A 27,606-nucleotide genomic window follows, 5' to 3' on the forward strand; every position below is an offset into this window, starting at 1 on the left:
TCTACTTGCACTTTGACGTGCTTTCGAACAGCTAGGTTGGCAAGAGCTGGGACTGAGCAACGGGAGCTCACCCTGTCGCAGGGATTCGAACCGCCAACCTTCTGATCAGCAAGCCCTAGGCTCAGTGGTTTAACCCACATGTAAATATATCCCAAAGACACCACAGTCTCCTCTGACCTTCATTCCAAGGACACCAAACCTAGTAAGCATGGGAACTCCCAGAATTTCTCAGCATTCAAAGATTGAGGTGGCGCATAACAATATTGTCTCCTTTCTAATGTTCTTTCCCCTTTTTGTTTCTATTTTTATTTTAGGTCTAACCAGTGCATTTACAGTACAGGAAAGATGTAAAGATTTTGTATTTTCATTAAAATATTTGTAAAATAAAAAAATGAAAAATACTTTTTAAATATATATACAGTATATATATATACAGCAAGGGAAAGAAGTCTTAGCATCTTCATAAACCATAATTCTGCACTTATCTGTACTGCCCTCATTACCATTTTCTGTTGCTACATACATTTATAAAGGCAATGGCTGCATCTTTTCCCCCTTTCAGTAGGTTGCTGTTAAGAATGTTTATTATCTATAACAATAAATAAAACGGGCCATGGGAAAGGATGAACCATGTGTGTTACACTAAACTCCTTGGAGAAAGAAATGTGTAATAATTTTATTTGTGTAAAAAAATAAAATTGCCCAGCCTTTCTGCTGATAAAGCCTCCCAGATCAGATCAGGAATAAAACAAAAATAAGAATGAGTAATGACTTGCCACCCCCTGACAGCAGTTGTGGAGAGAGGCAAGGCTGGGTCTCCAGACAACCAAAGTCATGCTGAACATCAGCAGTTAGAATACCTCTGACTAAGCCCCACACTCCATTATGACATCATCCCCTTGACCCCCTCAGTTACGATGTCACAGTGAGGTCAGCTAGACCGTTCCTTTCCAGTTGCCCTTAGTGCGACAGTGCCCAGCTGGTCATGTCCTCTTGGGCATCTACTGTGGCTCTGCTGCTAGGTTTGGCCTTGGCCTTCACTGATGGCAGCCTGTACGAGGGCCACTCCCTAGGGCCGCCATGTGTCCCAGGCCAGCCTTGCACAGTAGCCTTCATCTCTAGCAACCCAGTGGTCCTACGCTGCCCCCATGTCTACTTCAAGATTTTTGTCAGTTGGCAATACCTGGACCCAGCCTGGGGGAAGGAGCAGCCCATCACCTTCTTGCGCTCAGGGGGGCCCCTCTGGCCCTTGCTCAGCCATGCTAAGTTGAGGAGGCTGCGCTTCAAATCCCAGCTAGTTGCTGGCAACCTGTATATCCCAAACCCCAGCGTGGAGGACTCCGGCTTGTACACCTGCCGGGCAGGCGATGCCACAATCGCCTACTACGACGTGGATTTCCAGGATGCCGGGAGCATCCACGTCTCACATGCGGGGCTTGGGGAGACAACCCTGGGCAATTCCACCGCCGAGCTAGAAGACGGAGCGCAGGCCAAGCTGTTCACCTCCTGGAGCCCTTGGCAGTCTTGCGACCGCTGCGGCACTCCTGGAGAAAGGAAGCGAGTGGGTTTCTGTTACGCCCAGGTGACCCGGAAGGACCAGCATGAAGAAGTACCACTGCCCTGCGGGATGGTCAGGAGGAAGCACCCAGCGTTGCCCCAAAGGGGCCCGGAGCTGCGAGTAGAAAGCTGCCAGGTGCCCTGTGATGCATCTTACCTGCTGTCCCAGGATCAGGCCAGCGCTGTTCCGCTCCTCGTCTTCACCACCTACCACCCCCAGCTCAAGACCATCGCCCACCTGCGCTGCCCAACCTCTTCCATCTACAGGTATGGACCTCGAGCTCGCTCCCTGGTAGAGAGCCACAGGCCCTGGCTCAACCCCACTTAAAAGGAGCAGGTAGAAGGCAGCAGCAACTTTCTCTCCTTGAGACCTTGGAGAGAGCCACTGCCAGTCAGGCACTAAGACTACACCAAATGCAAATGGACCAATGGTCCACCTTGGTGTAAGGCAGCTCAATATGCTGTGTCTCCTTGATACGTCTTGTCTCTAGCCCCACACTTGCCTTGCAGGGTTATTGTGACGATAAAATTGGGGGGAGCCCTTGGCATCCTACCACGAGCTCTTCAAAGGGAGGGTGGGATGGAAGTGTAGTGAACAGGTAGCGCTCAGTGCTCCAGGGAACAACTGCCATCTGGGGCAGCACATCCCATTTTGCCGCCTGAGGCAAAACAGGAAGGTGCCGCTGCTGCAGCCGCACTTACTGCAAGATCTCACTGGCAGCTGGAACCCCAGAAGCTGCCACTGAAGCCACTTCTCTTGTGACAGTGGCTGGAGTGCCTGCGATGGCTGCGGAAGAGAAGCAGAAGTGGCTTTTGGCTAGACCTGGCGAAAGCCCTGGGAGAGCTCACTGGAAGCCGCAGCCTCTATTGGGGAAGGGCATCAATGGGAGCACCCTTGGATTCCACCGCCTGAGGTGGTTGCTTCTGTTTGCCACACGGGCGGGTGGCTGCTGACTGTAAGGAACCAAAAGCATCTTATTGTTGCATTGGTGTTGTTGCCATCAACGCCTATTCAGAAGTATTCCTCCTCCAGCAATGCAGGTAATGCCCCATGCCAGATCTCTAGAAAAGCAGCCAGCACCCCAAAATGTCTCCAGAGCTTAGAGCTGATCTCTCTCTCTCACTTACACACACACACAGATTGTACCTTTCTTGGATGGGAAAGGGGAAATCCACCCTCCTTTTTTCCTGGCTGAAAGATTTGATTTGTCAGACTATTTTAGCATTCCACCTGACCGCTTTCTTGTCCACGCCATGAACCTAAGAAGCAATCTATGCAAGGCTTCGCTATCCACTTCTTCCAGCAACCCATCCCACATGCTAGCCAGGAGGGCACAGAGGAAACTTTGCTCTTTTAATCTGCCTCCTTTTCACCCCAATAGAATAGTCAAGTGGCCACCGGGGTCTCGTAGCACAGTCCCACATGTGTTGACTCAGAAGTAAGTTCCTCTGAATTTGATCCCATGTAGGCTGTGTAAACATTACACAGCTAGGTCCATGTTTTCCAATCCAGATCGAAACTGGTTTGAAGGGTGGGGGGGCACATCAAAATGCAGCCTTTCATAAGAAACTACAGAACAAATATGGAGTGTGGCCATGATTGTGTGCACAGTGCTGCCCCAGCAAGCAGTGGGAACACCCTGGGTGCAGAGTAAATCATAGAATCATAGAGTTGGAAGGGGCCATGAGGGTCATCTTGCCCAACCCCTGCAATGCAGGAATCTTTCGCCCAGTGTGGGGCTCGGCCCTGCGATCCTGAGATTAGGGGTATCATGTTCTACCAACTCAATTGTGAGTGTGTACACAGCTTTCCGCCCCAAGTAAGTCTGCATAGAATTAAAGTCAGCTGCACACATGTACATTTAAAGCACATTGTTTCTGCCCAAAGAATGCTGGGAACTGTAGTTTATCCTTGACAGAGCTACAATTCCCAGCTTCCATAACAAACTACCGTTCCCAGGATTCTTTGGAAGAAGCTATGCATGGTTTACATGCAGCCGTATATGGCTTGTTCCAATTCTTTCACCACCCTAGTCATGAACTGCTCACCAACCGCAATCTTCAGCATGAAGAAATGTCTGTGTGAATGAAGGGGAGATGCTGTCCCATATAAGTGTTGTCACAGCACTTACAAGTTTCGCCTGTGTATGTTCTCTCTCAAATAAAAGAAGAAAGCCAGTTAATGATTGTCAAGTGACTCGACTTTCACCTCCGGATGCCAGGCCAAAATGCTGATTAATAGCTGGGGGGTGGGGACTGGGGCATAGCTGCCAAGTTCTTCCTTTTTTAAGGGAAATTCCCTTATGCTGAATAGGCTTCCTCGCGAGAAAAGGGAAAACTTGGCAGCTATGAACTGGGGACTAGAAAAGTAGCAGTAGCAGAAAACTAAATCCTACTCTTTAGTGAAGCAGGAAACAGTTCACAGGAAAAGCAAGAAGTTACGTAGAAATAAAGACATTTGAGCCGAGGCTAAAGCGAAAGTTTAACAACAGTGCTATGTTTGGCAGGATGGGAATCCAATGATCACTGGATCTGGCCCTGATAACGATCTGAATGCTGTTTATATTGCATCCTGACAAATACTTGAAAAAACCGGTCCTGCCCTGCCATTCTTGCTGTGTAGGACATTTGTAGCACAACAATGTCTTTTCTCAACCTGAAATTGTTTGTTCTCATCCTCAAGATGCTGCTTTTGATCTAGATAGATTTAATTTAGCTCCTGTTGTATGTAATAGGGAATGTGGTAACTTGATGGGCTCTCTTTGATGAGGTTTTCCACACCTTTTCCTCCCTGCACGTTCTCCCAGGTGAAGGAAGAAGGATGTGGTGGTTGCAATCTTTGCATATATATCCACCCACAGTGTTATGGTACAGGTGTGATGGATACACACACAAGCACATTTGTTTTTACCTGTTTTCAAACAGACACACACTGGGGCAGTGCAGACTCAGTCTGCAATGAGCTTCTGTTTGATGAATGAAACCAGTTTCTCAAGAAGTGTTTTTCAGGGGCAAAAAAATAAAAATTGCAGTTCATTTAGAATTTAGATAGCATGTGGACAATTTAGCAAGTCTCCATTGCTTCTAGAACAAAAGGTCATGTGTCAAAAGTACAAAGTTTTCAGCACTTGCTTAAACTTTTTGTTTCGTTTGTTCAGGCATTCCCTGAAATGCAGCCCAACCACATAACTACTGTACAGATAATCTGAATTAACTTATTCTGATGTTTGATTTGCATGTTATGGCATTTTGTGATATTATGCTGCATACTGCTTTGGCATTCTTTATGATAGGCGGTATAGATAATTGTAATAAATATAAGTACCGTTAGTAGACAACCTACTTGGAATTACTGGATTGTATTTAATGTTGGTCCTACTCAGGGTAGACCCACTGAAAATAAGGAGATGACTAAAGGAGGTTCACCAATTCATTTAAAAGCACTCTTTTACCACTTTAAAGGCCGTGGCTTCCCTCTGGGAAGAATTCTGGGAACAGTAGTTGGTTAAAGCTGTTGAACGTTGCTAGGAAATTCCCTCTCAGAAATGCCCAACGCCGTTAGCAAACTATAGTTCCCATTTGCAGTCGTTTTCGGTCATCAACAGCTATCAGTCAATCACCCACTTCCACCACCCTTCTGAGTGATCCCCCCTCCCCTCCCCATCCCCACCCCTCCCCACCCCTTCTCTACATAAGTGCCTGGGGACTTCTATTTCACTGTATCTGAAGAAGTGTGCATGCACACGAAAGCTCATACCAAAATAAAAACTTAGTTGGTCTTTAAGGTGCTACTGAAGGAATTTTTTTATTATAGTTCCCAGGATCCTTTATTCCCATGACTGTTAAAGTGTTAGAAGAGTGCTTTATATGTACAGTATATCATGGATGAGAGCCGTAATTTAGTTTAAAAAAAAGGAAGCATCCTTGACTAAGGCAATGAATTAATCACCTCAGGCACCTGTGGTTAATTGGCTAGGATGCTAACTAGACAGTAACAGCCTGCATTTCTGCCTGCCTGCCTGCACCCCCCCCATCCAATGCCAACCCCATTTCTTTCCCCCCTTCTTTTCTTCAGTCCTGTGTACTGGCAAGCTGGCCCCACAATGCTGACCCGCCTCGAACTTCTCCAGAAGAATAGCTCCCAGAGCCTGGACAAGGCCACCGGCGGCGGGATCCTGCGTCTCTCCTTCCGGAATGAATCCCATGGGGCTTATTACCAGTGTTATGTCAACGGGCACCTGGTGGGCAAGTTCATCGTCGCCTCTTCCGGGGTCGTGCCAGTCTCTGGGGACCACAGCCACACCTACTCCATCATTGAGGCGCTGATTGTTGGGCTCTCCATGTTCCTTGTTTTCCTGATGTTCCTCAGCATCATCCAGTCCTGCCGGAGGAAACCCGGAACCACCATGGTCTAAACTGGGATGCAGACAACCTCTTGAGCATCCCAGAAAAGCAGGGCATGGATCGCTGACTAATAAAAAATATTGACTAGCAATGCATTCAGAGTCAGTCTTGGGCCCTGGAGCTATGTGTAGGGAGGGGAGGGCTTGAAATCTGTGTTGGCTGGAGTGAAAGGTAAAGGACCCCTGGACGGTTAAGTTCAGTCAAAGGTGACTATGGGGTTGTGGCGGTCATCTCACTTTCATGCCAAGGGAGCCGGCATTTGTCTGCAGGCAGCTTTCTGGGTCATGTGGCCAGCATGACTAAACCGCTTCTGGTGCTGCAGAACACCGTGACGGAAACCAGAGTGCACAGAAAGGCTGTTTACCTTCCCAGCGCAGTGGTACCTGTTTATCTACTTGCACTGGCATGCTTTCAAACTGCTAGGTTGGCAGGAGCTGGGACAATACCAGGCAGTAATGCAGTGGCAAATTCAGCTGTTCACAGCCATGGCCCCTCACAGCCGCACACCTCTTCTAAGATTATACAACCGTCTTAAGATTATGCAATAATAATAATTAGGGATGCATTGCAACAATCTATGCAGATCTTCATGTGTTGTCTTTCAGCGAGATCAGCTATTTTCTGTGCACATACATGGGCAAATGGTTTTGAAAGCTCCAGTATCGTCTTTCAGAGCTGTTTTCCACTGCATGTAACAGAACTTGCACGTCCTTCTTTTGAAGCAGCTTGCGTTTTCAGTGTCCTTAAATCAGTGTTTCTCAACCTTGGGTCCCCAGCTGTTGCTGGACTACAATTCCCATCATCCCTAGCTAGCAAGACCAGTAGTCAAGAGTGATGGGAGATGTAGGTCCAACAACAGCTGGGGACCCAAGGTTGAGAAACACTGCCCTAAACACTTAGCTTTGGAGCACACAAAACTCCTCTTCGGTGTTCTTCCTGTGCGTCTTCTCCTGAGTGACCCTAGGAGCCAGTCTTCAGCAGCTTTCTCACTGATTGTCTCCAATCAGAGCAGAGGGCCACAAGAGTTCTCTAAGTTGCCCAAGGGTTCCCTTGTCATGTTGATTGGGAGGGTCTAGGACAGCCACAGACAAACTCGGCCCTCTAGATGTTTTGGGACTACAACTCCCATGATCCCTAGCTAACAGGACCAGTGGTCAGGGATGATGGGAATTGTAGTCCCAAAACATCTGGAGGGCCGAATTTGCCTATGTCTGGTCTAGGATGCTGGAGGCAGGGGCCCTGCTGCAGAAATAGTAACAGGTTCTTGACCACCCACAACCAAGGACCACTACTCCTCTGGTACCAGGAGAAGCTGTGCTGTATCAAGTAAGTGGGCCAAACCACACATTGCATTAATCACCTTTTTAAAAAGGTGCACTTAACCACACAGGATTACGTTCCAGATCAAGGCCCTGCACCACTTTCCTGCATACCCACTGTTACTATTCCGCAAATATGCTATTTACCGCTTATAATGATCTTTAAGGCCAAATAGCTGCAGGGCAGATTCCAGCAGAATCCGGATCTGAATCGGGCTGCTTTCCTTTCGAAATAGGAGATTTTAAGCATGTTTTGCCGCAGTGTGATTAACGTGGGAATCTGTGGCCTGCAAGATGATGTTGGACCTCAGCTCCCTTCTGGCTGGAACTGAGGGGAGTTGGAGTCCCACAACATGTGGAGAGCCACAGGTCCCCCCCACTGATGGAATAAGTAGTTTGGTCCACAATGGAGGCTGTGATGAGGAGATTCATGTTCATGTTAGCACACCAACGCGACACAAGAGGGCACTGTGGCATAAGGCATTCATCCACAGATTTTGATTGGCATGCAGGTGCAGGTACAATCACCCAGCGAGTTCAGTGGCAACCAACACTCCCTCTCCAAGCAACCCACTGGGACCCTCCCCAGGGTGGTCAGGCATCAACTCCCTGAGCTCCTCCCATTCTTCCCCAGGATCTGACCATTCAGTCCATGACATCTCCAAGGGACTCGTGATGACAATAGATCCAGCTAACCAGCTGCACTGGCTGAACCCAGCACAAGATGTTCCACAAGTGTGAAGGGCTTTCCCATCCCCTTTTTAACTGGCTGCACTTCCAGGTAGAGATTGAGGGGCGGGGGGGGGGGAGAGAGAACGAATTTGATTTCGTTCACGTTTAAAGACAGATCTATAAAATCCACATGTTGCAAAACGATGAGTCACAGTTGTTGTGTCGTGAGTTCCTTAATAGTAGTCATTCAGTGACAACATCTTCATGATAACAGCTCTTTATTTAAGGCAACAAGACAAGACTGACTCTGAGGACAGGAAAGCTACATTTATAGGGACGGGGAACTAGCTAAATCTGCACTGGCCCAAATCGTGCAATGCAGTTCTCCCAACCAAACGATGTTTACAAAAAATGCACATATTGAGTGAATTACATGAGATGTGGACAGAAGAACAAACATTTTAGTGAAAATAGTATTTTAAAATGCATGTTAGGGAAATTGCTTGCAAAAAAAGTGCACACCAGTCAAAACTGCATACAAACATGTGCTTTGTTAGGAGAAATTTGCACACACAAAAAATGCTGAAGAATTTTCATGAGGGTTTATTTAAAAATTGCTGCAAAAATGTTTATAATTTTAACTCAGGATGGGGGAAAAGAGAGAACTGAAACTGACATCCCTACTTTCAGGTTAAGGGGCAGAACTAGGGGAGTTGCCTTATATCACATTAGACTATTTGTCCATCTAGCCTGGTACCATTTACAGTCTTTTACCATTTACTCTGACTGACAGCAGCCAATGTGTGCCCAACACAGTTTGTGGGGTGGCATTTTTCACCTCCAGAGTTTCAGTTAAGCACATCAATTTAAGAACGAAGCAGAGAGAGATTAAAAAATAATAATATGGGAGACTGCATTTCAAAAGAAAACAGAAAGAAGAAGTAGAGTTTGGATTTGATATCCCACTTTATCATCACCCTAGGGAGTCTCAAAGTGGCTAACAATCTCCTTTCCCTTCCTCCCCCACAACAAACACTCTGTGAGGTGAGTGAGGCTGAGAGACTTCAGAGAAGTGTGACTAGACCAAGGTCACCCAGCAGCTGCATGTGGAGGAGCAGGGACTCAAACCCGGTCCACCAGATTACGAGTCCACTGCTCTCAACCACTACACCACATGGGAAACACAGAATTAACTAGCTATCAGGAAAACTAACACGTTTCCAAGCAGCTGACAAGGCAAGGTAAATGGAGACCCATGGACAAGAAGAACTAGGTCAGATCCGTACCATACACTGAAAGCACACGCCTACCCCCAACACATCTTGGGAGCTGTAGACTCAAGACTCCCATTATGCCCAGCCATCATGGCCAAGGCTGATGGGAGTTGTAGTCCAACAACACCTAAAGGGCCACAGGTTCCCCAGCTCACCGCTATATGTCTGTGCTTATTTACAAATAATGTGGCAGGGGGTGGACGCAGGGGCGATCCAAGTAGCTGGTTCAAACCAGAATGCCTTTGGGGTCAAATAAACTATCAGGTCCCTCCAGCGCACAGAAAACATCCACACTCTTCTCTCAGAGACAATAGGTCAATTATCTGCTGCCAACTGCTATGACTTAGTAGCCAGGGTAAACAGTCCCTGCAGCCTTTGTCTTCGCAATGAATCACCCTGGTGCGCACGGTAGCCGTTGCTTGACTCATGCCTGCTCACAACCGCGGCCTTTGTCTCCAGCTCTCGGGATGGCACGGTGGGTGACTGACACAGCCCTCTCTCACCCTGTGCGGTGCCAGGGACAGCTAAGAAGGGCACTTCCATCTTCCCACTGCCCAGGGCACAGAACTCCTAGCCTTTCGCTCCTGGGAGAGAAACCAGGCACATCCCTCAGGTGTCTGTTTCATTTTTAATATTTCTCTTTGCTAACAGGCAGCAGATGAGTTGAGAGATCCAGCACGAGGCCTTGAAATACATATACAGTATTTGCTATGGTGCTATCCAACTTTTTAAAAAATAAAAATAAAAATTGGTTTTCCAGATTAAAACTTTACAGTCATTCAACATACAACATTCAACATACAACGTTAAAAACAAGATTCCAATGAATCTCTTGGACTTCCCTTTGTGGGTCCTATTGTTAATCATTTCCTCCTGCATCTTTTATAATAATCCAAATCTTTTATCTCTCCATTGTATCCAAAAATTCGCCATTAAACTACAAGTGATATTCCAATTCTACTAATGGTTTTAACTGTTTACAATGGTCCTTAAGATGAGTTATAAATTTTTCCCATTCCTTATTAAAATTGTGGTCTTCCTGATTTCTGATTCTTCCAGTCATTTTAGCCAATTCGGCATAATCCATCAACTTGATTTGACATTCTTTTTGGTATGGACTTTATCTTCTTTCCATCTCTGGGTGGTATCCAGTGCTACTCACGGCAGACCCATTGAGCTTCATGCACATTAGTAGCTTATGTCCATCAGTTCCAATCGGTCTACATTTGAGTAGAACTTAGTTTGATACAATCCTATGGAATTGTCTCTGGGGCGAATGACTACATCCAAACTTGGGTGGTGTTCACACCATGCATTTAAAGCACATGTCTTTCCCCCAAAGAATCCTGGGAACTGTAGAATCATAGAATCATAGAGTTGGAAGAGACCACAAGGGCCATCCAGTCCAACCCCCTGCCAAGCAGGAAAAACCATCAAAGCATTCCTGACAGATGACTGTCAAGCCTCTGCTTAAAGACCTCCAAAGAAGGAGACTCCACCACATTCCTTGGCAGCAAATTCCACTGTCAAATTTGAGTTTATCCCCTCAAAGGGCTTCAGTTCCGAGGTTTCTTTGGGGGAAGACATGTGTTTTAATTGTACGGTGTGCACGCAGCTTAACTGGTGTGTGTATTTATTAACTTATTATATATTTTTTAATGCCACCTTTCCTCCAAGGATCTTGAGGCAGCATATTTTGATCTTCCCTAGTTATCCTCGCCACAACCCTGTGAAGGTTAGGCACAGAGAGAGGGAGTGACTGGCCTGAGGTCACCCAGCAAGCTTGGTGGCAGATAGGGGATTTGAACCCAGGCCTCCCTAGTTATTGTAGTCCAGAACTGAGTCCAACCAAGGTGTCCCCAACATTTCTGAGCCTGGGGACAAATCTAGAAATCTAAGGAGTTGTGTTTGGCGCACCACAGAATAACCATTTCACAGAAGAAAAACTGGCAATGCTCAGAATCCTCCCAAAAAAACACCCAAGGCAGAACATCTACACACACATAAAAAACAACACAGGCAAAAAAAAAATGCAGATCACCCAACCAAAAAGCCCACCAACCCTCACACCCAAACAACTTATAACATTTTTTTTAAAAAAAAGAGGGGCGAGTTAACTGGACAGGCACCATGGGGCGCTCCTGCCTGGTCTCTATGTTCCCTGGCAATTCCTATTATTCTAGGGTTGCCGTATTTCGAAAAGTGGAATCTGGACACAAAAGAGCTGGGGGGGGGGCAAAGTTGTTATTGCTTCCATTGCAAGTTTCCGAAGCTGCACACACGTTAGCTACTGATCCTGCAGTTTCTTGAGGCATAATGCTGTTTGAGGCACTATCCCTCAAGTTAGCTTCCATTTCGTAGTTCAATAACACCTGGTGGGCCACATTTTTTTCCCACTCTGTCCAACACCCCTTGTAGTCCCCTTTTTTTTCTTCCATTATATTCATACTAATGCGAGTTCTGGTGCTGAACTAGCTTGCTTCCACATTACTTTTTAGATAGACCCAGTACATTGTATTGGTCGTTTGAACCCAATTCAAGTAATGCCAGTGAAGTGCTGTTAATAGTTAAGAGTGCCGGACTAGGACCTGGGAGACCAGGGTTCGAATCCCCACCTCACCATGTAGCTGACTGGGTGAACTTGGGCCAGTCATAATCTCTTAGCCCGAGCCTACCTCACAGGGTTGTTGTGAGGATGAAATTGAGAGGAGAACCATGAATGTCTCCTGGAGCTCCTTGGAAGAAAAAGGTGGCATATAAATGGAATAAAATGAATATTGCTCTCCTGGGGGATACAGAGGTTGGCAATCTGTCATGCATGATCTAGTTGAGACTCCTGCATTGCAGGGAGTTGGACTAGATGACCCTGAGGACCCCTTCCTCCTCTACAATTCTAAGATCCTAGGGGGGAAATAATACTAAGCAACAACTTGGGCAACTCCCCTCCCACCTCCCTTTTTCCCATTCGATCCCGCCCATTAAGACACGGTGAAGCACGCGATTTGCTATACATTCTCCATATACAAGCCTCTCGTCCAATGAGCGGGAGCCAAAGACTAACAAGGCGAAGGGAGGGGTTTCTTCACATTTTTCCCCAATCAGAATGGCCAAGGGGTGGATGCGTCATGGGGAATTGCCTGACGGGAATTGAAGTTCTCTCTACCTCTCATTTACTCGTCAGGCAGATCGTGGATCGAACGGACTACAGTTCCCAAGTGCCTGTTCGGCAGCTGAGTGCAGCCTTATGAAAAGGGAGCGCAGGAAGATTAGAAAAATCTCGGTTCAAAGAATGCGCTGGGGTGGAATCCTAGAATTGCAGAGTTGGAAGGGAACCCGAGGGCCATCTAGTCTAACCCCTTGCAATGCAAGAATCTTCCCTTTCCCTAATACAGTTTGGGGTCCTGTTCAGGACTATTCTACTCCCCATCCCGTTAAGTAGCAATGACCAGGTGTGCCCTAGTTTACAGAGGACAATCCTCTGTCTGGTCCAAGTCTGGCTTAATGATTGAAAACATTATTATTATTATTATTATTATTATTATTATTATTATTATTATTATTTATACCCCACCCATTTGGCCGGGCCTCCCCAGCCACTCTAGGCAGCTTCCAACAGAATATTAAAAGCAATAAAACACCAAACTTTTAAAAACTTGCCTAAAAGTCTTTAAGCTGCCCAGACACAGCACAGGAGGCCCCCTTCCCCCACGATGGTGAGAAGTCTTTTCTATGTAAATTGCAGAAATCCTTTCCAAATTTACATATGCATAAATAAATTAGGGGCATACAATTTTTACGCAGCTCTTTTCCTCTGCAGCCATGACAGGGCTACAGTTCTCAGTTCCTCGTGAGGAGGGATTGGTTTAACACCCAAACCCTCTTCACAGGGAGCTGTAGTTTTGTCAGGGCAGCAGCTTTCAAAGGTTTCTGTCAGTGGTTCCCAGCCCAGGACCCGAGACCCTTCAGCATGCATCAAGAGAGAGTGTGTGCACGAATTCCATTGCGCTTAGTTTACTTTTTTGACTGCTATTCTGTTAATGTTGTTAATATTGTTTTACGGATTACGAATGCTGTAGTACGTTTTGAATCCTGTGTATGACTTTTGTGGTAATGGTGCTGTTTAGCTTATTTCCCCCTGTCGTTTTGTTACTAGTGCTTTATAGACTGCAATTGTTTTACTGATGATTTATAATTGTTTTACTGAGGAATTGTTATTCTACACGATTTATGTTGTATATGTGAAGTTCTATTATGCTGTTGCTGTTTACTGTTCGTAAGCCGCTTTGCAATGCATGTGCATGAAAAGCAACATAGAAATATAATCAAGCAATCAAATCAATCAAAGCCGATGCTCTACCACCAAGCTACCGCTTGGGCCATGCTGCCTGGAGCTGATGAGAGTTGGGATGTCCAAAAATATCTGGAGGGCAGCAGGTCCTGCATCTCCACTAGAGAAAGTGTCGTGTGGAAATGCCTCCATATGCAGCTGAAGGCTGAATGACACCCCAAACGGGACAGGAGGATCGAAACCTTGAGCTGTACCTGCAAAACCGAAACCCTGCCAGGAAAATAGTGCTGGTTTTGTCAGTTCAGCCTGTATGACCAGCCCCCCCCCCCCAAGCATTTATGTTATGCAGACCCCTGCATGGGATTACCATGGAGACATGTCTTCTAAGACAGACCCCAAATGGATATCTGAGTTCAGCTTTCCCACATCCAAGCCAGAGCTCTGCTATGCATCGCTCCATGTTGGCTGCTGTATTTTGATTTTTACCCAGGGGCATAGTTAGGCACAGTTTCACGGTGCAAATGGGCATGTGCCTATTTACATGCTTGGATGCCTCTGGGCAAATTAAGGTGTCAGAGGCCTTGGATCTTACCAGCCCTGTGCTCCACAGTATATCCAGTAAGCAAAAGACTATTTCTTTTTTAAAAAAAAATCAAAAAGGCAAAATGGGAAGATGTCTTGCACATTGCTCCGTCCATTTGGTGCCACCTACACTAACTGGCAGCGACTCTAGCGCTCCAGGCAGGAGATATTCCCAGCCGTAGCTGGAGTTGCTGGGGATTGAACACTGGAACTTCTCCATGCAAGACAGATGCTCTGCCACCGAGGTGTGGCCCTTGGGAAAGAAAGGGGCAGGAGATCAGGGACCTGATGCAAAAGACCTGGGGCTCAGGCCCCCTGGGCCACCTGCTGAGAACACCCCTAGCTCAGTTACAGGACCCCTGCTCAATAAAGCAACCCAATCCTAGTTTTCTGTTTACTTCCGCAAGTCATTCCTTTCCTGGGTGTTTTGCTCCCCACCCTCTGGTCCTCCCTGCCCCCATCTCCATCAATACTTAAGCCCGATCTCCACGTCTGGCACATCTGTGTACATCACTTCATCCTGACATCTCGCCACTGCTGCTCCCTCTATGCCCAACGTCTACACAGGGGCTCATTGTTCTGGATGCTCAGCTTCCCCCCGTGGGCTGATCTGCCTTGGCTTTCGCTGGCCACTGAGGCTGGCATACCCTGGTACCCTTGGCTGGGTCTGAGGACTTGTCTGGTTTCCCGGGACATATTTGCTGGAGGAAGGACAGCAGCAATTCCACGAGAAGCCCATCCTCAGATTCTGGGTGAGTGCCTCTTTTTTTTACTTTTGCGAGGGGCTTCTGTGGGAAGGCTCACAGATAAGGTCAAAGGACCTGGTTCTTTCTGTGTATTGTCAGAGCCTGGATTGATCTCCAAGCAGTGTCAGAGGGCAGTTTCGAATCAAAGGACAGCTGCTAAGATATTTTTATACCTTTGGGGGGGAAGGAGACTGCGGCTGTTCGGAACAGCGGTAGCCAACTTCTGGCCTATGAGCCACATCTGTGGCATCTATCGCTTGGTGGAACCCCACAATAACTCAGTCAAGATGTGGGATAAAGCCTGCCTACTGCTTTACTCTCAAAGGGAAAAGTCAGGGGGAGGCATTTTCGTGGTCTGTGTGAGATCTTAGCTCCATGGCAGAACACCTGCATTGCCCGCAAAAAGACACAACTTCAATCACCAGCAGCTCTAGGTACGGCTGGGAAAGGCCCTTGTTAGAAACTGATTTATTTACAATATGCCAAGGAACTCAAGACCCCATACATTGTTCTCCCTGCTCCATTTTATGTTCGCAGCAACCCTGTGAAGTCGGTTAGGCAGAATGACAGCGACTGGCCCCAGGTCAGCCTGCGAGCTTCATAGCCGAGTGGGAATTTGAACCCTGGTCTCCCAGGTCCTAGTCAAATATTCAACATCCCTGTGTTCTTCAGAGAAAGGGCGGTATATAAATTTAATAAATAATAATAAGAAGAAGAAGAACCAGTGTCGATGAGCGTAGGATGTCCTGATTTTGTTGAAGGGTATGGAGTTAGGCAGTGCTTTTTTTCTATTAAATGTTTAGGGGCACTCTCATTTTCCTACTCATTGAAATAGTGCCCCTCAAACTTCAATTCACAAAATATTTAGGGGTATGCATACCCCCAGAAAAGAAGCACTGGAGTTATGTGGACCCCCCCCCAAAAAAGCTAAGGAGATAAATAACTATACAACCTTTAGAAGATATCTAAAATCAGCCTTGTATAGGGAAGGTTTTTTAATGTTTAATGTTTTTATTTATGTTGGAAGCCTCCCAGATTCGCTGGGGCAACCCAGTCAGATGGGTGGGGTGTTCTTGTTGTTGTTGAAATTATTATTATTATTATTATTATTATTATTATTATTATTATTATTATTCATCCATTCATTCATTCAAGAAATGCTGGAGGGTATGTAATACTGAGCCAGATGGACCAATAGTCTAATTTAGTGTAAGACAGGTTTATACGTTCCAGTGATCTACTACATGCAGAAGAATACGGAGACATAGGAACATAGGAATCTGAGTCAGACCACTGGTCCATCTCAACTTTGCCTACAATGACTGATAGCAACTCTCAGGGTTTCAGACAAGATGCTATCCCAGCCCTACCTGGAGATGTTGGGGATTGAACCTGCTACCTTCTGCTTGCAAGGCAGATGCTCCACCACTGAGCTACAGCTCCTCGGTTCTGAAGTGATAGAAAAAGGGACAGTTTCATTCAAGATCGCATGCTGAGAATCACAGTTTTGACAGTTCCTTTCTGGGAGGGGGTTGAAATAGAGCCCTAGCGCTAGGGTTATTTTATATATTTATTATTTTCAGAAAATATTCCTATGAGGGTGCCCCCTCCAGGCAGTCACTGTTATGCAGGAGAGATTTCAGAAGTTTAGGTTTGTATCATGAAAGTGCCTTTTCACCCATGTTAATTTAAATTTAAAATGCCCTTTTGCTGTTAGAAAAGTGATGGGGAAATGCATTGAAATGGGTGGGATGGATGAATGAACAATTCATGGGAAGCAGGTTCAGCCCACCCATGAGGCAAGGTGAGGAGACTGCTTCGGGTAACAGGATTCATTGGTGCAGCAAGTCGCGATGTCAGAGCAAGAAGAGAGGTGCCATTTGGGGTGTGTGTGTCCACCTGATGTGCCAAAATGTCTTGGGCTGGTACTGATGGGAAGACATGTTACCACTTTGCATGTGGATCAGGTTGAATGCTGAGTCAATGGCTTGTGAGTCCTATAAGAGTCTTTAAAAAACGGCATTCCTCCCCTGCACTCCATGTTAAAGTCAACTTTGCACCGTTCTGCTGCATGTCTGCATCATGAGTAGGGATTTGATTCTGCCCACATTTAAAGGCAAGCTTATCTACTTCACACTCTCTGAAACAATATGTGAACCAAAACACAGGCATCCTTCTGGATTCATACTTATCCAAATTTTGTGATACAGTTCTCCAGTTAAGTAATACACCCCAAAAATGCATATACTTGGGTGTATATTCATGGAAAGAACAGGCAAAGATGCATGAGTTTAGGGGAAATTGCTCTAAAATGTGTATCTCAGGTAATATCGCATACAGCCTTGTGCATATTAGGAGACACTCTCTAAAATGTTGTTGAATTTTCATGAGAACTGTATTTTAAAAAATGTGAAACTGAAAAAGTTGAGAACTTAACATTGGAAAGATTAGAAACCAAAGTGGACATTTTCAACCATCAATAATCAGGGGAGGGAGGGACGTGGGTGGCACTGTGGTCTAAACCACAAAGCCTAGGGCTTGCTGATCAAAAGGTTGGCGGTTCGAATCCCCGTGACGGGTTGAACTCCCGTTGTTCTGTCCCAGCTCCTGCCCACCTAGCAGTTTGAAAGCACATCAAAGTGCAAGTAGATAAATAGGTACTGCTCTGGCGGGAAGGTAAACGGCGTTTCCGTGCGCTGCTCTAGTTCACCAGAAGCGGCTTAGTCATGCTGGCCACATGACCTGGAAGCTGTCTGCGGACAAATGCCGGCTCCCTCGGCCTATAGAGCGAGATGAGTGCCGCAACCCCAAAGTCGTCCACAACTGGACCTAATGGTCAGGGGTATCTTTACCTTAATCAGGGGAGGGAGTGTGTAAATTTAATGGCGAGCTTTTCTTTCCTTTTGTACATTTAGTAGCCCTTGAGAGTGCAGAATATGAGAATATTTAGCTTAGAGCAAGTGGCCAGGAATGGTGCAAAGGAATGGTGCATAGGTCTTCTTTGGATTCAAAAGGGTTAATTCAGCAGAACTGAAACTAAATTCTGAAAGTAGGTCAGCCATTTGAAATTGGTATATGAGCACTACATTTGGAAATGTTTTAAAATGTGGTGCTGAGAGGCGATGGTCTGCTGTGTTCAGTGGTCGGGTTTGACACTTTTTCAGCTGGTGTTCCCAAAACCCTTAAATTGAATAGTGGCCATTGCCAGGAATGTGGCATGGGAGAAAAATGGGATAAGCATTTGAAGGTTGCGGTTTCCTTGCAAGCAAATTTGATACCCCACAATTTGCATGAGAATTCCACCCCACCCTCCCAAGTCATTTCAGCAATAACCAGGAAAGCCAGAATGCCAGAGCCAGAATCTTGTCTCTGATGGGAGCACTCTTGGTAAATTGTTTTGCAAATTGCAGAGCGGATAGGCAAGGGTGTGTGTACCGGTATGTGCATTTGAATTCTCAAAGCCTTCATCAAATTTTGAAGTTCTCTAGGTTGGTGCGGTGGCTAATCATAAAACCTTTAGCCTATTCAGAAACACATATTGTTCTGCACAATCCCAGTCTCTGAGTGGTGAGACACTCCGGTGGTGGTTTCAAGCACTTCTCTGAGGTCTGGAACGAAGGTGAATGGAGACTGCGGCATCTTTAGGTTATATTTACCAATATATACAACCTGAGCATAGGATGGAGGGCATCACAGCACTAATCCTCCAGCAAAGGAATTGGTTCAGCAGCCTCTTCTACTGGATTCTAAGCGTTTCCTGTGCACCATACGGTACATTTTGCAACGTATGTTAAAATTGTCCCAGGTTGAATCTCTTGCATTTCCAAGAGCAGAGGATCTCAGGCAGTGTCAAGGGGACACAGTGAGTAGATGGACCAAGGGGTCTGAGTACAAGGCAGCTATTTCATATGTTTATACTGGATGTTAGCTGCAGGTCGCCCTCTCACCATTATCTTGCATTTCCTCTGGACGTGCAGGCAATACTGTTCAGCAAGGTACATACGCAAGTGGATGGCTGACAAAAAAAGGCACACTGGAAAAGATGCTGCTGTCTTCTGAAGATCTGTTGGGTTGAGTTCGGTGGAGCGTTTTGCTTCAGCACTGCAGCCTAAGGACAGAACTTTTTGCTGCGTTGTGTTGTTGTTTTCAGCGGTTGCCCGAAGCGAGTAGAAAATTCAGCATGTGGCTTCTTTCCTGTCACAGCACCCCCATGACAGGAAAAGCATCACCTGCTGGATTACTGTTGCTGCTAAAACAACTGTGGCTGCTCTTTTGGCTCTTCACTTGGGACTCCCATCAAGCTCCGCCAACCCCAGCCAGCTTAGCCAGTGGGCCAGGGATGAGGGAAGTTCTTCTCTGCTCCAGAGGGTAGGACCCGAATCGATGGATTCAAATGCTAAGAAATGAGACTCCGGCTAAACATTAAGAAGCACTTTCTGACTGCAAGAACTGTTTGGTGGTGCAACAGACCCACCTCAGAAGGTGGTGGATTCTCCTTCGTTGGAGGTTTTTAAACGGAGGTTGGACGGCCATCTGTCTGGGATTCTTTAGCACTGATTCCTATGTTGGATTATAGATGACCCTTGGGGTCCTTTCCAACTCTACAAATCTATGATTCTATGAGTTGCAGCTCAAGACCCATTTCAGGAGAGGCAGGGTGTGTGTGTGGAGTTATCAACCCTTCATGCTTCACACTGGAACGGAGGGAATTTATATAACGAGTCCCAAACTGAACAAGCTTTTCTTTTTCTTCTTTTTCTTGGCATGGTGCACGTTTGATTTTATCCACCCGAGGGCAGCAGGGACACATGAACAAACACAAAGGCCCGCTCAACAAAGGCAGCTTTGAATAAGCGGCAGCCCCTACATGGTGTTCAGATCCAAGCGTGAAGAAGAGAGCTTTTAATAGCAGACGAAGTGCGGGATTGCTCTTCCGCAGCTATAGCTCTCCCAACTCCTTGTCAGCACCCTGGCAAGATGTATTTTTATGTTCTCTCACATTGGCCGCGCTTTGTGTTTAAACTGTTCTCGCTTGCAACACTTGAAAGTGCAATACAAAGGCATAATAATAACAATACAAAGCCCCCAGTCTTGAGCTTTGAAAGGTTCCTAAGATAGGGTATCATTCTCAACGATGAGGAGGCAACGTGAGTTCATTTATGCTGCCTCCTTGCTGGCCTGTTCTAAATTTGCAGAAAACAAACCTAAACAACAGCTTTCGTTATCCTCGTTTATTATATTTTTATCTCTCCCTTCCTCCAAGGAGCTCCAGGAAGTATTTCTTATTTATTTCAACCAGGGAAATTACACACCACTTATTTGTGCTTGTCTCTAAGCAGGGTACAAGGAATGCAATCCAATGAAAATTAAAAACTGATTAAAACTGTGAAGTCAAAATTCAGTTTAAATGCTTTCTGGGATTTTTTTATTTTAAGTATTCAAGTTCAACAGAGAAAGTGGGGATTCTCTCTCACCTCAGATGGAAGAGGCTTCCATAAATTTGTGTCCCCAGTATTCAACGTATAGCTCCTGATGAATATGAGCATAGAATCATAGAACCATTGAGTTGAAAGAGACCCCAAGAGTGTATCCCATCGGATGCAGTGGATCTGAGCCATGGGGGACCACTAAGAGTGACTCCCCAAAAGACCTCAGGGATCAGGCAGGGATATAAGGGATCAGGTGGTCTCTGTGGTATCCTGGACCCAAGTTGTTAAGGGTCTTGCAAGGGTCTTGCAAGGACTTTGAACCTGGCCTGGTAGTATATGTGGTTCACTCACCACACCCTTTTATCTTCAGAACAACACTATGAGGTAGGTTGGACTGACAAAGAGTAATTGTCCCAAAGTTGGCCTCTGGCTGAATAGGGATATGAACCCAAATCTCCCCAGTCATATTCCCTAGACGATGGCTATACCGCACTGGCTCTTTATGTTTTGCTGCTAGATCACACCACTGTGAGTTTGGAAATTCTGATAAATTGTGGTATTTGATCACTAGATCTACGAGCCTTGTTAAAAGCATGAGATTTGCTCGCCCTGCCCCCGCCACGCTAACCAATATTGGCCTTCAGAAAACTGGGTTAAAAAAAAAACTACCCTTGAATTTCGTTACTAATATGTATCCCGAGTGGCAATTCTGACAGCCAATCTTTCATCATTAGTTACGTTGCCTGGAAACATTGAGCATTCGGAGGCTTTCAAAATTATTTAGGAACTTCAAAATGTTCTTTTGAATTCTCCCGAAAGGCTGAGCGGTAACAATATGAAAACACGACGAGCCTCGTCGCCATATGCTGATTCTTCAAGACTTAGCAAAGCTGAGAGCCATTTCGATACAAGCACATCCACCTTCTGTTTACAGGAATGCATCTGTAAGATATTGCAATAATCTTTAACGTTTGTGCTGTTTTCTAACCTTTAGTAGAGAGAAGCCCTAGTGACAGCTTTTTCTCTGCCAAGATCTAGCGGTCCATTACCGTATTTTGGCAGCAACTGAAAGGCTTCCAAGATTCTAAGATCAGGGTGGCCATGTGCCCTGTTTTACAGAGGACAGCCCTCTGTTTGAAGGACTGGTTGGTCCAAGTCTGGTTTAACGAAAAAGGATTGACAGAAGGGAGAGTAGGAGGACCATTAAAGGAGCTGTCCTAACAACTCTCAGCACCGTTGTTGTTGTTTTAAGAGAATTTCAGTTATACAAAATAAAGCGAAGAAAGGAAAGGAAAAAAGGAGGAAAAATGCAAATGAGAAATAAAAATACAATAAGAAAAAAGGATATAATGTAATACACTAAATATAATCAGTTACACTTCCATACATTGTTATATAGATACACAGTGGTACCTCGGTTTATGGACTTAATCCGTTCCGGAAGTCCATTCTTAAACCAAAACTGTTCTTAAACCAAAGCTCGCTTTCCCTAATGAGGTCTCCCACCACCGGTGCCCTTCCACCATTTGGATTCCGTTCTTAGACCAATGTAAATTTCTCAAACCGGGACACTATTTCCAGTTTTGCGGAGTTTGTAAACCGAATAGTTCTTAAACCGGACTGTTCTTAAACCAAGGTACCACTGTATACGTGATGTTATTGTCCTAATACATATGATTAATAACCCACTATATTTTATATAAACTCGTTCCAAACATCAATATATTTATCCAAACAAAACCTACATCAATAGGCAGCCCATTCATACCTTGTGAATGTTGTCATGTTGTCGATCCATTGGTTAAAGGGAATCTTATCTTTATTCTTCCAGTTCATCGATGCCAATCTTTTAGCCATAGTCAAGGCGCATAGAATCCATGTTTATTGCTCGACACTCTATAACAAACTACAGCTTCCATAATTCTCTGTGGCTGTTCAAAGTGGTATCGTGATGCTTCAAATGGATGGCGTGGGCTCCCACAGGCTTGCTCGGGGGTGGCAGTGGCAAGCAGGTAGCATCAGCTGTCTCATTTAACGCCGTGTAGCTGGAAAGGGCTGTTTAAATTTCCCACAATGCCTTGGAGTGATGCAACATCGATGGCATTGTGGGAAATAAAAATGGCAGCGCCCAAACACTTTATTAAAATGAGGCCCAAAGCAGGAAGGAAGCATGGGCGCTGCCAGGTTCCGGGGGGGGGGGAGTGTCCTGTGGCTGCCCAAGGATGCATGCCTTGAGCAGGCACAGGGGTCTATACCAGGCATAGGCAAACTCGGCCCTCCAGATGTTTTGGGACTACAACTCCCATCATCCCTAGCTAACAGGACCAATGGTCAGGGATGATGGGAGTTGTAGTTCCAAAGCATCTGGATGGCTGAGTTCACCAATGCCTGATCTATACCATAGATGGAGAAGGTGTGGACCAGCAAAAGTGGCTGAATTAAAAACCCCATAATCTCTTAGTGACATCCTGATGGGGGTCAGAGGGCACCCATATCAGGAGGGCTTCAGGTTGTCCAATCATAATTCACACACAGAGAGACAGAGACAGAGACAGACACATATCATTTTGCCCTGTTTAGATGACCCCCCCCTTCGTGCTCTTGATTCCCCGCACCCCACTTAATTCCTAAGGTGACCAGATGCAAAGAAGGACCAGGCCCTTATGTACATTTCAAGCTGAATTTCAGTGATGTGGTTCCTCTTTTTTTGACATTGCACCAGTTTCCAACCTATCGAGTACTGTATCTAAATTTCTTCAAATATCCAAAATAAAAAAAGTGCCCAGTAGCACCTTAGAGACCAACTAAGTTTGTTCTATGTATAAGCTTTCGTGTGCATGCATACTTCTTCAGACACGAAAGCTTATACCCGGTGCTGCTGGACAATTTTTTATTTATTTCGACTGCGTCAGACTAACACAGCTATTACCTGAATCTTCAAATATCCATTTGCTGCTTGGAAAGCAAAGCCTGACAAGACTAGGCCTAGGACCATAATCAGTTTAATTTATTTATTTTGTAATCACCTGTAAAGAATTCTCTGATTTATGAGGCAAGAATTTTAAAAATAGGACGTTAAGAGTTTTAATATACAGACATAAAAACTGCAGTTTGCAGGTGGCAACCACCAACTTAGAAGTCATCAACCCCTCCCCCAGATCACTATTTCATAGGTCCTTCTTTGAGGAAGGGTGGTAGCCCAGTGGTAGAGAATTTGTTTGCATGCGGAAGGACCCTGGTTTGATTTCTGGCATCTCCTGTGCTCCTGGGGTGTGTGTGCGGGGGGGAGGCCTCTCGATGCAGGCATTTTTATTCCAAAACAACTTGTTTTCATCAAATGCTGGCGCATGCATGCCAGCTAAATCGATTCACTAATCAATTAAAACGAATGTCATTCATTGACTAAGTTTTCTTTAATCGGGCAACAGGTTAGAAATGCTGAGTGTGGAGTTTCAGCCATCAAATTTTTTCCAGGCTGTAAGATTTGTACGACATTAAAAAATAAAATCAGATTGCAAAAGGGTGCCACGACCCTAGAAGCCCATCACATCTGATCTGCAGCACGGCTGCACAATGTGATGTAAGCGAACAGAGTCTGGGCTCTGCAAGGAACGAGCTTGGACAAACAGCTTTGTTCTGTGACCTTTCCTTGAGTGGCGCTGCCAGGCTGTGCCATTCCAGAGCGGCTGCTTTGCGGCGCTGCGTTGAGCATGATCTGCTTTTAACACAATCCATTGTCAAGAGGAAAGAGGGCAGAGCAGGGAAGGGTGCTGCTCTACGAGTGGGAAAGAAACCTTTGTGAAACTAGCAAGCCCAGAGGGAATGAGCACCTAGAAAGTCCTTGACTGCACAGACTGTTACTCCAGTCCCCCTGGCATGTTTCAAACCACAGCCACATAGGAGAGAGATGAGGAGCAGCCCTAGACTGAGGTCCCATCTGCATCACACACTTAAAGCAGTATCATACCACGGTAAACACTCATGGCTTTGCCCTGGGAACTGTGTTTTTTTTGAGGGTGGTGAGAGTTGTTAGGAGACCCCTGTTCCCCTCCCTCAACTACAGTTCTCAGAGTGGTTTAACAATCAACCCCTCTTTACAGGGAACTCTGGGAATTATAGTTCAGTGAGGGGCGTAAGGGTCTTAGCACTCTTAACAAACTACAGTTCCCGGGATTCTGTGGTGGTGGGGGGGGACTATGACTGCTTAAAGGGATGTTGTTATTTACCAGCAGATCCCAGGGCAGGTTGCAGAAATTGAACTTTCAGAATTGCAAACAGTGAGCGCTGCATTAACATGAATTGGGTGGGGTCTCAAAACCCACATCTCGGGGGTCAAAAGTACGGTGTCTTCAGCATTTGCCGAAAGCTGTTTAGTGAAGAAGCCAGGCGGACCACTTGGGGGAGGGAATGCCACAGTTTAAGGGCTGCCGCAGAGAATGCCCTATTCCCGGCTGCCGCCGCCTCAGCTTCTGAGGGAGGTGGAACTACCTCTGCCAATCTCCACACCTGAAAAGGTCTGTATGAAAGGTTTTGTGGAAATTTTGGGGGCAAGCCGTTTGGGGCTTCAAACACTAACATGGCAACTTGAATTGGGCTCGGAGAGAAACCGACAACCAGTTTCCATTCCGCAGCTACTGCAGACGTCGACATCCTTTCCCGTCGTGTTCAGTGCCTCCTGAGAGCTGCTCCAGCTTTCCCCCTCCGAAGGAGTCAGTCTGGGACATGCGCCTCCAGAGAGCTAGCAGGCCTGGGCCTCTTGCCAGGGGTAGGCGGGCACAGCTGGTGCCTGTAGGAGGGAAGTGAACACCAACAGCGGAGGCAGGAAAGGGAGAATCAGCTACAACCGAGGCCTCCGTGTGTGAGCGCTCTTCGCACACAAACACACAGTTGCGGACACCCACACCTCGAAGAGGCACTCTTTCTTGCTTGTACAGAAGCTTCTGTGTGCATTCAGTTTGGAGCCTGAGCTTTAGGACTGCTTCCCGGGCCGACGGATCATGTCAGTTTCGCCTGCTCTCTGTAGCCAGTCTGCTCATTTGCGGTCGATGGCGGACTAGAACTTAAGACCGGGATATCAAACCAGGACTGCAGATCCCATCAGCCCAGCCAGTATTTCACACCCCCTCCAACATTTCTGTGGTGAAAAGAGGGGTGTCCTGTTCCACCCCTCCAACTTTTATCTGATGTAAATGGGATGTCCTAATCCAGCCCCTCCATTTCGCCAGTGAAGAGAGTGACGTCTCATCCCCTCCAGCGGAAATAGGGACAACCAAAGGGAAAGCAGGACAGTCCGGGATCAAACCGGGATGGCTTCTGCAAGTCCAGGATTGTTCCTGGAAAATCAGGACACTCGGAGGGTCTGATTTCATCCATGGGTAAAGGAAGATGGGAATTCGGGGAGGGGGGCTTCCCTCGTGCTCGGTCCGGAACTGCAGTTAGTGTAGGATGCTGCAGCACAATTGCTGACAGGAGTGAGAACCTGTCAGAATATACAGTAACACCTTTTGCCCAGAGAACTGCACTGGTTGCCAATTTGCTCCTGGGCCAAGTTGAAGGTATTACTATTGGTAAATAAAGCCCTTAACAACTTGGGACCTGTTTACCTGTGAGATTGCCTTACCCCTTAAAAGTCCACTCAACCGCAGAGCTGGCGCTGTTCTGCATAGTACAGTACTCATTCCACATTTGTAAGAAATGGATCTTCTATTGACGTCACTGTATTCTGTGTGGTCTGCTAAAAACATTTCTCTTCGGGCAAATCTATCAGTACTGTAGTGTCGAATGTTGACAGGTGTTTCAATCTGGTTTTTAGCATATTGCTAATGTCAAATATTTCTTCGAATCTTCTGAATAATTGTTTTTAACCGGTTTCTTCTTTTTGTAAACCGCTTTGAGGTTTTTGTGTGTGCAATCAAACGGGATACAAAATTTATAAAATAAATTAGTCCAAAGCAGCTGGGGGGCTCAGTGTTGGCTATCAGAGGCAGTGAACTAGTTGATGAGACTCACAAACGCTGTGACACTTACCGTAGATTCTGCATGCGGGTCTCCATAGGCATCTGGCTGGTCGCTGTGAGAACAGGACGCTGGACTAGATGGACCTTTGGCCTGATCCATTAATTTATCTTAATGCTGCTAATGTTTTCAAGTGTACACAATCCCCCCCCCATAGGAATAGATGACCCTTAGGGTCTCTTTCAACTCTACAGTTCTATGATTCAGTTACAGGAATGATAGCAACTAATAGTCCATCAGTATCTAAGAGGACACCATGTTGAATATTCTGGCCCCAGCAAGGCCAATGGTTGGGGATCATGGGAGTTGTAGTCCCACATGGCCTAGACGACTTGACAAGAAAATGTCACTGTTCCTTTAGTGGCAGTGGGTGGTCTCTTGAAGGGCAATTCACATGGAGGTTCTGACATTCTGAGAACTGCTCCTGTAGGAAATTACGAATAGGACTCTTGGTGACTACAGTGGAAAACAGGAGCCGGGTCACCTCCGAAGTGTACCTATGGCTGGTAACTTTGCTGAGGTATGAACAGAGAGGAAATGCAGGATAGAGCAGATAAGATTCATCGGTCTTGTGTCTGCTTTTTGTTCAGCTAAATCACAAGGTTGGTTCCCTTGGATACAGATACAGATTCCCCCCCTCCATACAGAATTCTAAACAAAGAGACAAAAACGCAAAAAAGTTAAAACCTAGATACTGTCACAACCCAACAGGATTGTTATGAATTGTGCCATGGTTAGATGACACCACCTGTGGTACAGTTAGGTAATTCTGGATTCCAGACTTCAGCAGTCTGCCGTTGGGATACCGGTAGATCACTAGATGTCTGTGGTAGATTACTGGTAGATCACTGGCTCCCCCCAAAGAAGCTCAACAACTTTAAAAATGCTCAACATTTTAGCGCTTTCCTCCCGCATCAGAAAAGCTCAACAACTTTGACCTGAACCCCTAAAAATGGGGCTTTCTTCATCCCTAAAAAAGCTTAACAACTTTGACCTGAACCCCCCAAAAGGTGGTAGATCACTGCCAGTTTTTAACTCTGTGAGTAGATCACAGTCTCTTCAGAGTTGGCCACCCCTGTGGTAGAACATCAGAAGCTGCCTCAGGCTCAGGTTCAGTCCCAGGCATCTCCTGGTAGGAATGGAAATGTCCCCTGCCTGGAACTTTGGAGAGCCGTTGCCCATCAATGCAGACATTACTAAGCTAGATGGACCGTGGGTTTTGACTTCCCCCAAGGAATTCTGGGAACTGTAGCTTTCATAAGGGTGCTAGGATTGGTCTTTCTGTGGGGGGGGGCTGCAGTTCCCAGGATTATTAGGGAG

The 27,606-nt window shown here is 46.1% G+C and overlaps 2 protein-coding genes across 6 annotated transcripts in view; both read left to right on the forward strand.

Moving 5' to 3' along the window:
* Positions 1-732: 732 nt before the first annotated feature.
* On the forward strand, positions 733-6,042 carry FAM187B (family with sequence similarity 187 member B). The gene is made up of 2 exons (XM_035118432.2): positions 733-1,824; positions 5,633-6,042. The coding sequence occupies exons 1-2, from the start codon at positions 986-988 to the stop codon at positions 5,970-5,972; spliced, it is 1,179 nt and encodes a 392-aa protein (XP_034974323.1). The 5' UTR covers positions 733-985; the 3' UTR covers positions 5,973-6,042.
* Positions 6,043-14,622: 8,580 nt separating this feature from the next.
* LOC118087583 (myelin-associated glycoprotein) overlaps positions 14,623-27,606 on the forward strand; it is a 69,551-nt gene continuing 56,567 nt past the window's right edge. For all 5 annotated transcript variants that reach the window (XM_035120360.2, XM_035120361.2, XM_035120362.2 and 2 more), the window contains exon 1: positions 14,623-14,848. The gene's annotated coding sequence lies outside the window, so the exon portion shown is untranslated. The remainder of the gene's footprint in view (positions 14,849-27,606) is intronic.

This window comes from Zootoca vivipara, chromosome 6, assembly GCF_963506605.1.
Source record: "Zootoca vivipara chromosome 6, rZooViv1.1, whole genome shotgun sequence".
Lineage (NCBI taxonomy): Eukaryota > Metazoa > Chordata > Lepidosauria > Squamata > Lacertidae > Zootoca > Zootoca vivipara.